At 44.3% G+C, this 15,147-nt stretch overlaps 1 protein-coding gene across 1 annotated transcript in view; it reads left to right on the top strand.

Annotated features, from left to right (window-relative positions):
• Positions 1–9,461, top strand: part of Stc1 (stanniocalcin 1) — a 12,214-nt gene extending 2,753 nt beyond the window's left edge. Inside the window, exons 3-4 of the mRNA XM_005355459.2 lie at positions 476–687; positions 6,362–9,461. Coding sequence (XP_005355516.1) covers positions 476–687; positions 6,362–6,632 — 483 coding nt within the window. The 3' untranslated portion in view covers positions 6,633–9,461. The remainder of the gene's footprint in view (positions 1–475; positions 688–6,361) is intronic.
• Positions 9,462–15,147: the final 5,686 nt, after the last annotated feature.

The following is a 15,147-nucleotide window of genomic DNA, read 5'->3' as shown; positions in this document are numbered from 1 at the left end:
GAAGAGAGAGAGATACCCACATACTTACATGTGGGAGAGGGGGCACAGTTTAGACCAGGAATACGGAGTTGACAGAGGCTGGCTTAAAACAGGAGGGATGACTAGCAGAAAAGCATTTCTGCTTTCAGAGGAAATAAAAATGTTCTCCTCTGAATGCATTAGCATGCTGTCTGAAATTCTGAGTTACCAATCTTAATCCCAAGAACATAAACCTGATTCTGACCATCTTCACACCTCAGAACTGTTAACAATAGCTTCCTCCCATCTCATCTCTTTTCTCTGGAGCTGAAATGTTCAAGACAGTCCTAGGGAGAAGGTCTTTTCTTTTTCTTTCTTTCTTTTTTTTTTTTCTTTTTTTTTTTTTTTTTGGCTATTGGTCATGCTATTAAAACAAGTCCCCTTGCAGGTCCCTGTGTCATAGACCCTGACTGCTTCTAATAGGTCAAATGAACACTTGTCTTCTTGTCCCTGCCAGGGAAAAGCATTTGTCAAAGAGAGCTTAAAATGCATCGCCAACGGGATCACCTCCAAGGTTTTCCTTGCCATCCGGAGGTGCTCCACCTTCCAGAGGATGATCGCTGAGGTGCAGGAAGAGTGCTACAGCAAGCTGAATGTCTGCAGCATCGCCAAGCGCAACCCAGAAGCTATCACTGAAGTCATCCAGCTGCCCAATCACTTCTCCAACAGGTACCGGGGGGGGGGAGGGGGGTCCTCTTCTTCACAATCAGGGGCGTGAATGGGGAGAGGCGAGCAAAGCCAGAGAAGAGATTTTCTCCCCTCCAGTGTTAAAATCTTCTCCAGCTATCAGAGAGCTGGTTTGCAGGAACCCTGGGCAGGTGCATCTCTGTCCAATTCTTAATGTAGCCTAAAGCCAACAAGGAAGCCTCTGGAAAACACTATTTGAGACACCAGGTTTGGCTGAAACCATGACAGTCAAACAGAAAAAGGCCGATAAACCCATCCCAGGTCAAATGTCAGAATGCAGACTTTTTTATCAAATCTATTTGTATTTCAAGTCAGTCCCAAACCCAGATTTATCAGTGGCTAATCCAGAACAAGTCATCTCATTTCCCCAGAACTTGCAGTTTTCTCTATGAAAAGTGAAACGTCTTCAGGGAAACATTCCCATGTCCTCTTCAAAGGCTTATACCACCCCAACCCTCCAGCCCAAGAGTCCCCAGAAGGAAGAGGTGGGAGCTACCCAGCTCACATTCATATCGCGGGTGACCCAAAGTCATTGGGTTTACACCATCTGAGCGCCAGGTCTTGCTGGGTCTTTGCCTTTGAAGTTGTTGCCAGACAGGAATGATGCATAAGAGACCTGATATCCTGGTCCAGTATGGGTATCTTGGAAAGATGGCTAGCAAGAAATGAGGGGTGGACAGGGACAGAGAGAATCAGTAGTAGTGCAAGCCAGTGGAGGATAACTGGATCCCTGAAGCCAAATCCTATGAGTGGATGAAACCCTAAGATTCTGTGACTCTCCCACCCAGTTTTGATTCATTCACAAGGAATGGTTCTGCTACTCTGGTCTCCTAGGAGTCATCACACTCTTAATCTGGTAGATTTCCCAGCCAAATGGCCCTATTCTTTCTGAGAATAACAACGGTCAAGTTCTATCAGAGGCTTTGCCCTTAACATGATACTTCTGTCACACTTAGGAGCCATTCTAAATCACAGGTTCTTGGCCTACAGGACCACAAGTCATCTTAGAGAAATCTCCCATGCAGCCCTTGATGACAACTCTTCCAGAGTTCTTACTGATTTTCTTAGAATAGGGGGGGAGCAACTCTATTTTCCTCAAATAGCCTGTCTCTCTAGATCAACCTTGCTTTTGAAAATTCTCCTAGAAAGATTTTTGTTGAAGGAGGAAAGGGTTAACGCTTGGCCACTTGTTAGAGATTAACCCTTTGCAATGGGGAAAGAAACGAAGAGTTCTTGGTAGGACAATGGCTAGGGACGAAGTATATAGCTGCGTACCCTTGCTAAAGGAGGCATATTGGCAAACTCATCAGCACAAGTTTGGATTGTTGGCGGGGGACCAATTTCAAAGCTATACTGAGCCGGCTATTTCAATCAAAGTGGCATTTTCCCTTGTGCAAAGGGATTCGCCGTAGAAAGGAAGCCATGGTGTTTGGACCAAAGATTCCCATCACCCCAGAGGAAACTTGGGAAAGGTATCCTTAGCCAGACCATTATTCTTTTTACAAAGTGCCTTGTTTGCACCACCTTCAGAAAATGGTCCAGGCACCGTCTCCTTATCTCCTCTCATTCACGTTCAGTAGAAAAGGTCAATGGGGAAAGGGTGGCACACTCAAACACCAGACTCTCTCAGGCAGCTCTTACCTTTTTCCAAGTATTTCATGTCGATGTTCAGGACTGGAACGATTTCCGTTCCGGGGGGGGGGGGGGGGGCTTGATCTGCTTGCTCCGTCTCAGCTCCTCGCCCGCCCGAAACATCCTGCTTTCCCAGCCTCCGTCCCAACACAGACACACGCACAGTTCCTGCCGCTTGGCAAGGGACTGCTACGGGAAGTAGTTACAGGTTCATTCCACCTTCCTGTGATTTGTCTAGCGTGCGATTTAGGTCTGGGAGAATCCAAAACCTGCCAGTGGACTGGAAGGCAGAGCAGGACGTGGTTGAGGTCCATCCAGACGGAGAAGGTAGCGGGGAAAGTCCGCCTGTCTCCATTTGCAACCCCGACCTTCCGTCTTGAGGGCAGCAGGGAGCGCGGAAGAGATGGGCAAGACTCTGCGAGGCTTGGGAACCAATGAGCCCAGCACAGCCCCAGAGTGGGAAAACTGACAAAGCGCCCAACTCTCTAGGGCATGGATAGGGAACAGGAAACAGAAGAATAATATTGATCAAGGGAAACAAAAGACTATTTATAAACGCTCACACAGAACGTTCCGAGGCAGAATCTGTGTATTTGGGAAGCATGGCTGAAACTGTAGCTATGGAGAATATCTGATCTTTTTCTTTACCAGGGGGGTGGGGGTGGGGTTGCCGAGGATAGACTCTGCAAAACAAGAAGAAAGATATGTGCTTTGTAAAAGGTGCTTCTAGGCTGTGAGACCAGAAGGCTTCATTCGGCTACCCCATTGCAATGAGTAGCCTCATGCCATAAAGGTTGTCAGGCTAAAGAACAGAATCATCCCAACTCCCCCTGCAGAGGAAGGAGCTTCTGCTGGGTCATACTGTTTTCTTAGCCTGGAAAAGAAAAATGTACATTGGATCCTTAGAAACAAAATACCATAGCAAAGGGTGACAGTTATCCAGACCCTACTGCCCCTCCATCTGAAGGGGAAAGTTATCCAGACCCAACTGCCCCATCTAACTGACTAAAGACACTCTGTCCTGTGAGACAAGCAACCTGAAGGTCTCACAGCTTGTGAGTCACCAAATAGGGTCCAGAATTCACATGGCCTCGAGCCAAGCTATTTTGATTTCTACTTCAAAAAAAAAAAAAAAGCAGCCAGAAAAACCCTGCAAGAAGTCCTTGCAACCTAAAAATAGAATACCATGAATAGCTAAATCTACATACACCATGGTATTCAGCAAGGAATTCTGTGTGTGCTCTCTCCTAAATGAAAAGACACATCCCTCTTCACAGCTAGAGTAACTATGTGTCCTTAGTATAAAAGGGTGCTCAATAAATATATGACAATTGCTAAGTCAACTTTTGCTGGAGGCACAACCTCTCAGAGCATCTGTGTTGCTTAGCAACGTGTAGCAAAGGTCTTCTCACTGGCCTGCACAGTCCAGAGTTAAGTGCCGCATTCCAGTCGCATTGGAGACAACCTGGTTAGCTGTACCAGGCAATCTGGCATGGGCTTCAGCCTTTGAGGAGCTCCTAATAGGACCATGTAGAATTTCCTGTTTTAAGATGTTCTCTTAGCCTACTCCACTGAGTGATCAGAGCCCCCTCAGAGAAGCAGAAGAGTGGGCAGGCTGACAGGGGTCATTGCCAAGAAAACCCAAGAGTGGGTACCCTGGTTAGTCCATCAGAGAAGGCAACACCAAAGCTGCAGGTTACCCAGACAAATTGAATCTCTTTAAGGGGTTTAGACTTCTCCATCCAGACAAGAACTTCTAGTTCTGTCAAAGGAGGAACTTTTTTATTCTTTCTGTTTCTAAAGAGAAATGACATTGTTCAGCCTGTTTTGGGACACACGTGTCATGAAGAGGTCTCTCTAGATGTGAAAGGGTTAACTTCTCTGAGTTCGGGCACTCTCTCCTCTAAGAACTAACTGCCCTCTAAAATAGGCCCCAGGATGTAGGAGAGCTAATTCCTGGTAGATGCCCAGAGAAGAATGAGGATATAGATGGCTGAAGATATTGGGGCACAATTGTTGGGGTTCTTTTTCTCAGTTTTTCCAAAACTACTTTTCTCCCCATTTCTCCATCCAAGGACGTTCAGCTTGACTCATGTGCTTTGTGATTCCAAAGGGTTGGAAAAAGCTCCTCTGAGCCAGAGAAGCCCAATTTCGCTCACAGCTGGATATAATTGTCCCTGACAGGATGGCTGTAGCCAGGACAATGGGCAAGCCAGACGCTGTCCTCTCTCTCCATCCCCAGCTTGACCCTCCCACCCAGAGAAGGGTGACCATTATCCTTGACTACTCACGATCTACCCTTTTCATTGTCCAGCATTCCAATGACCTCTCTAGGGGGTCAAGTTATTCCAGCAAGATGCTTGCTCCTATGCTATGGGGGTTGAGTTAAAAATAAACAGAATTTTCCTGCCTGGATGATCCTGTGGCCCCAGTGACACCCTGACCACTCCTAGAAAAGGGTCTCGCCACATCAGGACAGCAGGTCACGGTCACCAGGGGAGTCTCCTGTCAGTGACCACAGAGCTAATAGGTTTACGCAACCACTGAGTCAGATGTGTCCCGTCAGTTTAGAAACTCTATGAGCTGTTTTGAATATAGATGGCTCCGTCTTTTCAAAGCTATAACACTTGGCAGCACTGTTTGACATTCAGAGAATTGTTGCATACGTGACAGTCACTTATACCAAACACAAAGGTCTTGTCATTAGGAATTTTGTTTGTTTGCTTACAAATCTACCTGACCAAGAGACCAGTTTTCTTCAGGAAGCTGAGAATTTCTTTTGTACAACAGAAGAATATTTTTATGTTCTTTTTATTGATGTTAAAGTTCAGCAGATATATTGAGAAAAAATTTCAGTATAGATATAATAGCATAAGCCGGGCGGTGGTGGCGCACACCTTTAATCCCAGCACTTGGGAGGCAGAGGCAGGCGGATCTCTGTGAGTTCGAGACCAGCCTGGTCATATAATAGCATAGGGGCAGACAGCGAGGCCCAAGAGAAGATAGATATTATACATACAGAGCAAAGGTGAATGTGTTCTTCTCAGGCAAGAGAGTAACCATGTTATTTAAGTTCTGTTTCCTTGGGGAGGGGATATAAAATTCAACAGTGAATTATTGAGCAGACAATACTGCCTGATGATACTCAGCCACTTGGATACAAAGACTAAGGACATCCTCCCTGCCCTTGAGACATTTTCAAAATCAAGCCAGGGAAAAATGAATAGTCATAATGCCATCAAATGTCTCTGCTTGAGGAGATAACTGAAGCCCGTGAGGCATCCAAAGAAGGAAAAGGTCACAAAGTCTGGACCATGTGAAAGGGTTTCATGGGCTTCCAGAGCAGGAACCTCGGAGGGGCATTAACCTTTCTGTTTAAGCACCCTTGCTACCTAGTGTTTGGCTGCAGAAGGCCACTCTAAGCCTTTGAAGGAAGCCTCAAAACAGTCATTCAGCCCACAGCCTTTTCAGGACTGGCTGAGTGGGTGTAAGGAAAGTCGACTTCACAGGGAAATGCATGGCTTTAGACCAAAGCGCGTTCATGTGCACATACTCTTGAGCACACGCACCAGGGCAAAGGGAAGCTGCGAAAAGACATCCAATTCACCATCAGTCCCTGGGCAGTGATGCGGTACGAGCACAAGCTTTTGAGTTTCAGACCCACCATACATGGGTACAGTACAGTGGGTGTGACTAAGTCCGCTTCTGATATTCATTCATTGTATGATGCTGAGCGGACATCCTAATTTCTTCCCTACACAATGAGAGCGTTTTGTGTTGTCCCATTTATCCCTAAGAGTCTTTGTCTTCCAGAATTCCAGACATTACAATCACCCTGCTACTGGTCAGTTTCATCTACGTCTCTTGAAGGGTAAACCTGGAGATGGGCTTTCTAGTGTGGTATGGTAAAGCCATAAGAGCTCAGAGAGAAAGGAAAGTCACCTTCAGCTTTGAACAGTTTGAGCACTGATGTCAGAACCTTGTCCTTCCTTGGGATTCCCTAATAAGCATTCTCCCACTGCAGATATTACAACAGACTTGTCCGAAGCCTTCTGGAGTGTGATGAAGACACAGTCCGCACCATCAGAGACAGCCTGATGGAGAAAATTGGGCCCAACATGGCTAGCCTCTTCCACATCCTGCAGACAGACCACTGTGCCCAGACACACCCCAGAGCTGACTTCAACAGGAGGCGCACAAATGAGCCACAGAAGCTGAAAGTCCTCCTCAGGAACCTTCGAGGTGAGGGGGACTCTCCCTCACACATCAAACGCACCTCCCATGAGAGTGCGTAAGCAGGGGGAGGTATCCGCAGCCTCGACGAAATAGCGTTTTAGGGGTGTTGACACACCAACTTTGAGTGTACTGTGCCTGGTTTGATTTTTTTTTAAGTAATCTCCATTTTCTATCCCCCCTTTAAAGGAAATTGCATGAAACTAGGCTTCCGTAATCAATATCCCAACATTCTGCAATGACAGCACTATTATCAACAGAATACGTGCGGTCATTCACCCTCTCCTTGAGAGACTGTATTATTCCCTTCTCTCTATGAATTCTTCTCCCAGATCCCTTCCAATTGCTCCTCAAACACAAAACGTTCATGGAACTTCCCAGTCATTGCAGTCTGAAGACGTAGAGCCCTTTAGAATGATCACCCAGTAGAGTTAGCCAATACAAAACAACTTTATTTAAATGCATGTCTTAAATGCTCATAAATATGTTGAATGGAATTCGTGTTATGAATCTGTGCTGGCCATGGACGAATATGAATATCACGTTTGAATTCTTGATCTCTAGCGAGTCTTATGGTCTCTATCCTCCAATGCCTAATTTCCTTTCTGACATAGTTACCAAATTGCTCGAGCCTGGTTCTCCCACCAGACTTTGAGCCAGCATCTTCTTGCATCTAGTGAAAAAAAACAGAAAGCTAACATCTTTATGTACTGTAACTGCTCAGAGCTTTAAAAGTATCTTTAACAATTGTCTTAAAAACAGAGAATCTTAAGGTCTAACTGTGGAATTATAAATAGGTGGAAACTAATGTACTGTACATAAATTCCAGAGGACTCTGCTTAACTAAGCAGTCTATAAGAACTTTATCGCACATAGATTTAGTTTTGTACCTTAGCTTTATTTTCCTTTTCCTGGGAATGAAATAACTATCTCACTTCCAGATATCCGCGTTCATGCTCCTTGTGGCCTTTTTTATAACTAAGGGGGTAGAAGTAGTTTTAACTCAGCATCAGAACTTCAGATGGGCCTATACGAGATAGGAAAACCCAACAGGTTATCTGAAGGACCCCAGGTAAAATGTCAATCTCCCAGCCCACCTCAACCCAGAGGCTACATTTGACTTAGGTGTATCCTGAAACAGTTCTGTCACATCCAACTGGGAATTAGAGGACTCAAAAATATCACCCCTTTGGGCTTGGACACTGAGTGTGACAAGACCTACTGTCCCCTTGGAAGTGGCAGTTCTTGGCTCATCACCTTCCATCAGTGCCTGGCGCTCTGGTCAGTGATGGTGTGGGAGATTCTAAGCTAATCAGGAATGAGTCAATCGGCCTTTGGGTCTTCAGTCTGGGGAACTTGGGCTTGACGGGGTGTAAATAACCCTGGGATGTCCCGCCTTAATAGACTCCTCTTACATTGTCCTGTAACACGCTGCTTGCCAAAGTAGTCCTGGCAGCTGGACCATCTCTGTAGGATCTTTAAAGGAAAAAAAAAGAAAAAAGAAAAAAAAAGAAAAAATATAGAGAGAATGAAGGAGGGCGTAAGAGCTGGTGGTTTGATCATTTCCGCTGTGATGTTTACAAGATGGCAGCCACCAAAGCCAAATGATTAACCTGTCTACGAACAACAGTAGTTTCTCAGGGTCATTGTCCTTGAACCCAACAGCCCCTTATGAGTGTCACTGCTCACCAAAGGTCAATGCTGAGAGAGGAAGCGGAAGGGGCTGCTCCAAAGTCACTTGGGTAGAAACTATTGGTGCTTGACTCTCACTAGGCTACACCGCAGAGTTGACCAAATTGATTGATAGGGACCCTGGTGGGAGGAGGGAGGGCACCTCTCCAGGGAAATAAAAAGCAATACAACTTTACCACAAAGCCTTTAAAACCAGAAACAAAGTGCTCAAGGACCAAGATCAGTGCAGCAGGCAGTCGTGCGCAGCCGCGGCCCGCAGCAGAAGCGGTGCAAATGCTGCTGCCTCCGTTCCCACACAGCCTCTAAGCGTGCTGACATCAGATTGTTAAGGGCATTTTTATACTCAGAACTGTCCCATCCCCAGGTCCCAAGCAAATGGACACTGCCTTAGCCTCTTGGAAATCAGGTAGCACGTACTCTAAGCTAGATTCACCCCTCTCCCCCACTTCCCGCCCCAGGCAAGGCTGACTTCTTTGAACCAGAAAAGCTAACCAAGTGTGTGTGTTGTGCATTTTGCAAACCCACTAAGCCAGAACCCCAAAGTGGCAAGTAGCTTATGAGAATTCCTAGTAAATTTCTCTCTTACTTTAGTTCGGTAGATATTCTTTCTCTCTTCTCTCTTTCTCCTCTGTTCTCTTTTTTTTTTTTTTTTTTTTTTTTTTTTTTTTTTTTTTTTTTGCTGCGACTTCTTCAAACCGTGGTATAGCCTCTTTTCTCCCTGCAGTGATATTGGTATATGTGTCAACAAGACATATATCTACCACACACGTGGAAAGAAGCAGTTCTCACAATGTTGCTAGGTGTTTGCTTCCTTTTCTCCCTCCCCTGACCCCTCCAGCTCCTCCTTGAACTTCCAAAGCTTTGTCTCATGTTTGCTGCAGAGTGATTCGGGGGCTGACCTAGACCAGTTTGCATGATCTCCTCTCTCGTGATTTGGTTGCACTTTAGAACATTTTTGTGCCGTTATATTTGCATTATGTATTTATAATTTAAGTGATATTTAGGTTTTTGGCTGAGTACTGGAATAAACAGTGAGCATATCTGGTATATGTCATTATTTATTGTTAAATTACATTTTTAAGCTCCATGTGCATATAAAAGTTATGAAACATATCATGGTAATGACAGATGCAAGTTATTTTATTTGCTTATTTTTATAATTAAAGATGCCATAGCATAATTTGAAGACTTTGGTGAATTCCTTCTACGATAATAATAATAATAATAAAGTGTTACGTTTTATTTGTTTTTTTTTCCCTCCACGTCTTTCATTGTTATTCATTAAAAACATCTTGGGCCAGTAAGATGGCTCAGTGCATAAAGTACTTGTGGCCTCACAAACCTGATGACCTGAGTTCAATCCCCAGAATCCATGAAATATAGAAAGAAAGAATAGACCTCCAAAAGTTGTCTTCCAACATCTACATAGGCTGCATACACACACACATGCGCACACACACACACATGCATGTATAATAACAACAACTATTTCTTTTTTAAAACCTCATGTATAACAACTATGTCTTTTTAAAAACTTCTTGAATGAGAATTTCTAAGTACAAAGTCACTGTCCCATTTTCTCTCGTCACTAATTATGGGTCAATCTGACCATAAATGCAGTTTAAATCAGCATTTGCTAAATGTCTTTACACTCATTCAGTAGCTCCCCTTGCCCTCATGATAAAATTGAAACCTGGGAGCTGGAGAAATGGCTCAGACAGTAAAGGGCTTGCCACACAAACGTGAAAACCTAAGCTCAGTTCCCAGACACTCCTGTAAAAATGCTGGGTATGGCAGTGTGTGCCTGTACTTAAACACTGGTGAAGTAAAGACAAGAGGACCCTTGGAGTTCACTAGCCAGCCAGCATGCTTAGCTGAATTAGAGGGCATCAGGTCCATGAGAGGCCATGTCTCAAAAAACAGTAGAAAGTGATTAAGGAAGGAACCAACAGAATCTACCTCTGGCTCACACGGATACATGAACATGTACACATGAAAACAAACAAACTAACTAACTAAACCCAAACTCCTAAGTCTGGAAGAAGCGCTGGGGTCTGTAACTACTACTAGGCCATCCATACTTATAGGTCAGTAACCTCTGCATGGCAGTGAGGCCCAGCACAGCAGGGAGATCCTCCATCTTCCTTCCAGGGGTCTATGCCGTTCACACTTCCTCTCTGCAGAGCCTGGGAGAACCTGGGTGACAGGCGTATCCCCAACATTAGAATAGCACCTTTGTTATTAGAAGTAAAGAGTTTCACGAGCAGCAGAAGAGAGGTGCAGACAGTGGCATCAGGTCAAGGAAGCAAGGAAAGCCGATAGTTCTGCTACCAGCATTCAGATGGTTGTGATTTAAGTGCTGGCTCTGTCTCTTACCAACTGCATGGTGTAGGATGAGTTATTATGCTCAGAGACCATCAGTTTCTTCCCCTGTCCTGTGACAGTGATCCCATGGAACTGCTGTGCAGCATTAAGTGGCCTGCTTACTGCAGTTCCACACAGTTGACTCTGAGAGTCCTCTATGGCCATCTTGGGCAGAGCGAAGCAGAGCTAGCACACCATCTCAGAAACTTCCAAAGGATTCACAAGCGCATGGCAGGCAGCCAGGGTCTTGTCAGAGGGTTTGTGTTCAGTCATGGGAAGAGGAGGACTTTGGTGACAGAATTTTTTTTTCAGTGGGGATCTTAGATCATTATCAATAAATGAATTCTCCTTATGGTTTAAAATCACATGAAGATATTTTCCCAATCATTTCTCACCCTGAACTGTGTTGTCCCCATGTCCAGAGGTTCACAGCATAGTGAACCTACAAAGTAATGTGTTGTATTGGCCATAGAAACAGTGGCCATTTTGATTTTTCCTCTTCAGCCTTCTCTCAATATTTGTTTGTAGAAAGGCTGTATTGTAGGCTGCAGTTTAAAGAACTTAGGCCTGGAATTTCTACAGTTGAGTTCAAATCCAACTCCTTCCCACTGTCTCTGTGACTTGGTACCAAAGTTCTGGACTCTATTTTACATCAGTTTGTGTATTTATAGGATTATTCCTATATGAAGAATCAAGTAATAGGTCCCACCTACAAAATTAAATATGTTATACATAAAGCACTTAAAACTGGCATAGAGTAAGTGCCCTCCAAATGCTATGAATTAGTCATCCCATAAACATTAACTATCACCACTTATATTCAGGCCATCATCACCATTTAGGGTCTGCTCCCACCCCAACGTGAGTCTTGGTATCCTATTGGATGAAGGAATATTTTTCTTACTTTTTTTTTCTTTTGTGGATCTCTCCTCGTTACTGTTAAATCAAGATTTTATAAATTCAAAGTATGAAATATGACAACCCTCAAAAGTAGCAAAGTATAAAATGATAAATGTATCTCTCTCACCCCCAAGCAGATTATACTGTGCCCACTCAAGACCAGTCACACTGTAACAGCCTTCACTCTAAGCCATTTTTAAGAGCCATGGCTGTAAAGGGTAGAATTTCTTGTGTTATTGAAACATTTGGGTGGAGGGCTGGGGAGATAATTCTACTCTTTTGTGAGGACGTGAATTTGAACCCTTGAAATCCACATAAAAGCTGAGCACTGCAGCAACTCCAACTAAAAGGTGGGAGGTGGAGACAGGAGGATTCTCCAAAGCTTGAGGGTCAGCTAACTTGATGTATGTCACAGCTATGAACAACAAAGAGCACCTGCCTCAAACAAGGTGGAAGGGGGTGGCTGATACCCAAGGTTGGCCTTCAACATCTGTATACATGAATGCAGAAAGATAACAGAGGATTAAAAAATGAATTTAAACAAAAATGTTCTTATCAGCATTTCCAAAGAGAAGTTCCAAAGATCATGAAATGATCTGTAGGTCCGTGGGGTGAGAGAAAGAGCAAAACTCAGATCGTTCTTCCTATCAAGTCAACACATGGGTCATAAAGAGCCATCTGCAGGGATCCTGTATTGGTTTTCTTGAAATTATTGTTCATGCCAGTCTTGGGGGATCATGATAAAATGATAGGAGTGTCTGAGTGGGCCTGAAAGCCACATCGCTAGCACTCCCCTAGTGATACCCATTGTATTGCATCTAAGAGTAAGCTGAGTAGTGGGGTCACAGCCTTAGCCATGAATTACAGTGAACTCTGAAGTCCAATGTCCTCCTCCGTAGAGTCATGACAAGGATGCTATCTTGATTCAAGTTTGATCATGTCCATTCCTCACCCTAATAGCTCCCCATGGCTTCAAAGACAACAATCAAGTGTGTTGTTATCAAGTGTACACCCTTTGAAACATAAACTCATTTTCTCAGAACATGCTTAATACGTTATTGGCTGGATTCCCTCAAAGACACTAGGACACATCTCCCTTGTTACTTTTGCACATTGTCTTCATATCCGTTACCATTGCTTTTAATTTACAGTTTTCCCTTAACCTCATCATTCACCAAAGCCATGGAACACCCCCCCCCCAGGAAGCTTTCTCCAATACAGCCACATATACCATCCTTGTATTATTGATGCTCAACACAAAGCCAACATGCACTAACCATTCTTGAGAAGAGATGGAAAGAATTTTCCTATCTGCTACCACCAATTAACCCATCAGATACAACTGCCATCAGAGGGGATGGTGGACACCAGGAGAACACTGTTGTTGGAATTTTAATTGGACCTCCAGCAAGCTTCCAAATAAAGACATAGAGACATTATTAATTATGAATGCTCAGCCTTAGTTTAGGCTAGTCCCACTACCTCTTTTAACTTAATTTAACCTGTTCCTATTCGTCTACAATTTGCCTTGGGGCTTTTTACCTCTCATTCTGTAGTCCTACTTTTCTGACTCCTCTGTATCTGGCTGATTTGCCCGTAGCATCTCTTTTTCGTTCTTCTCTAAGCCTAAATTCCTCCTACTACTTACTCTCCCTGCCTGGAAGTATCCACCTATACCTCCTCCCTCCTGTTGGCCATTAAGCTTTTTATTAGAACAATCAGGTGCCTTAGGCAGACAAGGAAAACAGCAACACATCTTTACATAATTAAACAAATGCAACACATCTTTACATAGTTAAACAAATATTTTACAACATAAACAGAAGTAACACATCCTTAGGTCGTTAAACAAATGCAACACATTTTTGCGGAGTTAAGTATTTCTCAGCAGAACACAACTAAGCAGGGCTGATATGAGCTCACAGAGACTGAAGGGGGAAGCACAGTGCCCGCAAGAGGGCTGCACCAGATCCTTTACATGTATGCTATAACTGTTATCTTGGTGTTTATGTGGGGCTCCTAACTGTTGGAGCAGGTGTGTCTCTGACTCTTCTGCCTGTTCTTGGGACTCTTTCCTCCTAATGGGTTGCCTTGCCCAGCCTAACATGAGGACTTTTGCCTTATCTTATTATATCTTCTTTATGTCATGTTTGATTATTATCTCTTGGTAGGCCTGCTCTTTTCAAAAGGGAAATAGAGAGGGTGTAGATCTGGGGAAGGGGAAGCTGGCAACTTTGGTTGGGATGTACTGCGGGAGAGAAGAATCCATTTTCAATTAATATATATACATCTGTGTGTGTGTGTGTGTGTGTGTGTGTGTGTGTGTGTGTGTATACAAGTGAATGACTGCCTTAGCACGATGGAGTGTGTTGGGACTGGTGGGTGCATTGCCATGGTGAGTAGAAAAATTGAATTCTATCTATCAGTTTCCTAAAAGTAATTGCAAGCACTCAAGTCTGCCAGCCTGTGACAACAATGCATTACTTTGTTTCTTTCTGACACCACCTGTTAGAAGAGTACAGCTGTTGTTATTAATACTTTCTTCTGATGGTCTGAGCAATAAAGGACTCTTTAACAAACAGGTCTCCATATTGCTAAATCTACACAGCTTTGCATACTAGAAAGTGGGGATCCAGAGACAATGCAACCATTTGTGTGTCAAGCAAATCCTGCTTCCTTGAAGCCCTGGTTACTATGTAATGCAGTCGCAATCATAACACTGCTAAATTCATGACTTATGCCCAAGCTCTGCTATGAATTGTGTCTTCTTTCTGCACTTTTACTTTTTTTCTTCCAAGAAAGAGCCAGGGGTCCGGGTGAGATGTCACCTAGTTCCACCCCATTATTCTACTTCAAACTTTAAAGAGTAATGTCTATCACTGTAATTTTTGCAAAACCCTACCTGAAGCCCAATTGTCTAGCCCAATATCTACGCGTTTGGAAAGTCCCATGCCCAGTGGCCAACATGTGGTATACTGGACCAAACACTCACTAATTCTGATCCCTGTCTGTCAGTGAAATATGTCTTGTTTCCCCTCTGTTCCTAAGGGGTTTGCGGCATCCAATGAGGATAGAGTGGTAGTCTCAACTCTTAAGACAATTAAACCGCACGCAGGTGTCCTTTGCTGCAGGAAATCCAGAAACAACATATGTCCCACAAGACACTGTCAGTGTTTCCAACATGTGGTCAAAATCCTGGAGCCAGTTCTAAAGATGGCTTGGGATTTCTTGGAAACACGAGCCCCCCAGGCCACAGCTCCCTCTCCCTCCCGCTGTGCTCCTGTCCTTCACTCCAATCCAAGCAGAGAATGCTAGGACCAGTGCTCTAGGAAACTGTCTACCTCCGTTCCCGCCATACCTCCTGTGCAAACAGGAGCCTCTCCACATTCAGGCTCAGCCATCTGCACTTCCCCCACCTGGTTTCCTAGTAGCCCTCACCGAGGCGGCAATCTCCCACTCTTGGCGTCCTTCCAGAACTTGCCCATTCCGGGGTCAACAAACTCTACTACAGCTGTCTCTGCATCCACAAAGAAAGGGTTTGGGTAGTCCTTTTATTTACAACAGTGTAGCGTGTGTTCATGGCCTGTGCCCGTCCTCTCTTATCTAAAAGAATTACGATAC

Source organism: Microtus ochrogaster, chromosome 17 (assembly GCF_000317375.1).
Source record: "Microtus ochrogaster isolate Prairie Vole_2 chromosome 17, MicOch1.0, whole genome shotgun sequence".
In the NCBI taxonomy this organism is placed as follows: Eukaryota; Metazoa; Chordata; class Mammalia; order Rodentia; family Cricetidae; genus Microtus; species Microtus ochrogaster.
Note: the sequence above shows the minus strand (reverse complement) of the source record. Positions and strands in the feature narration are given on the sequence as shown.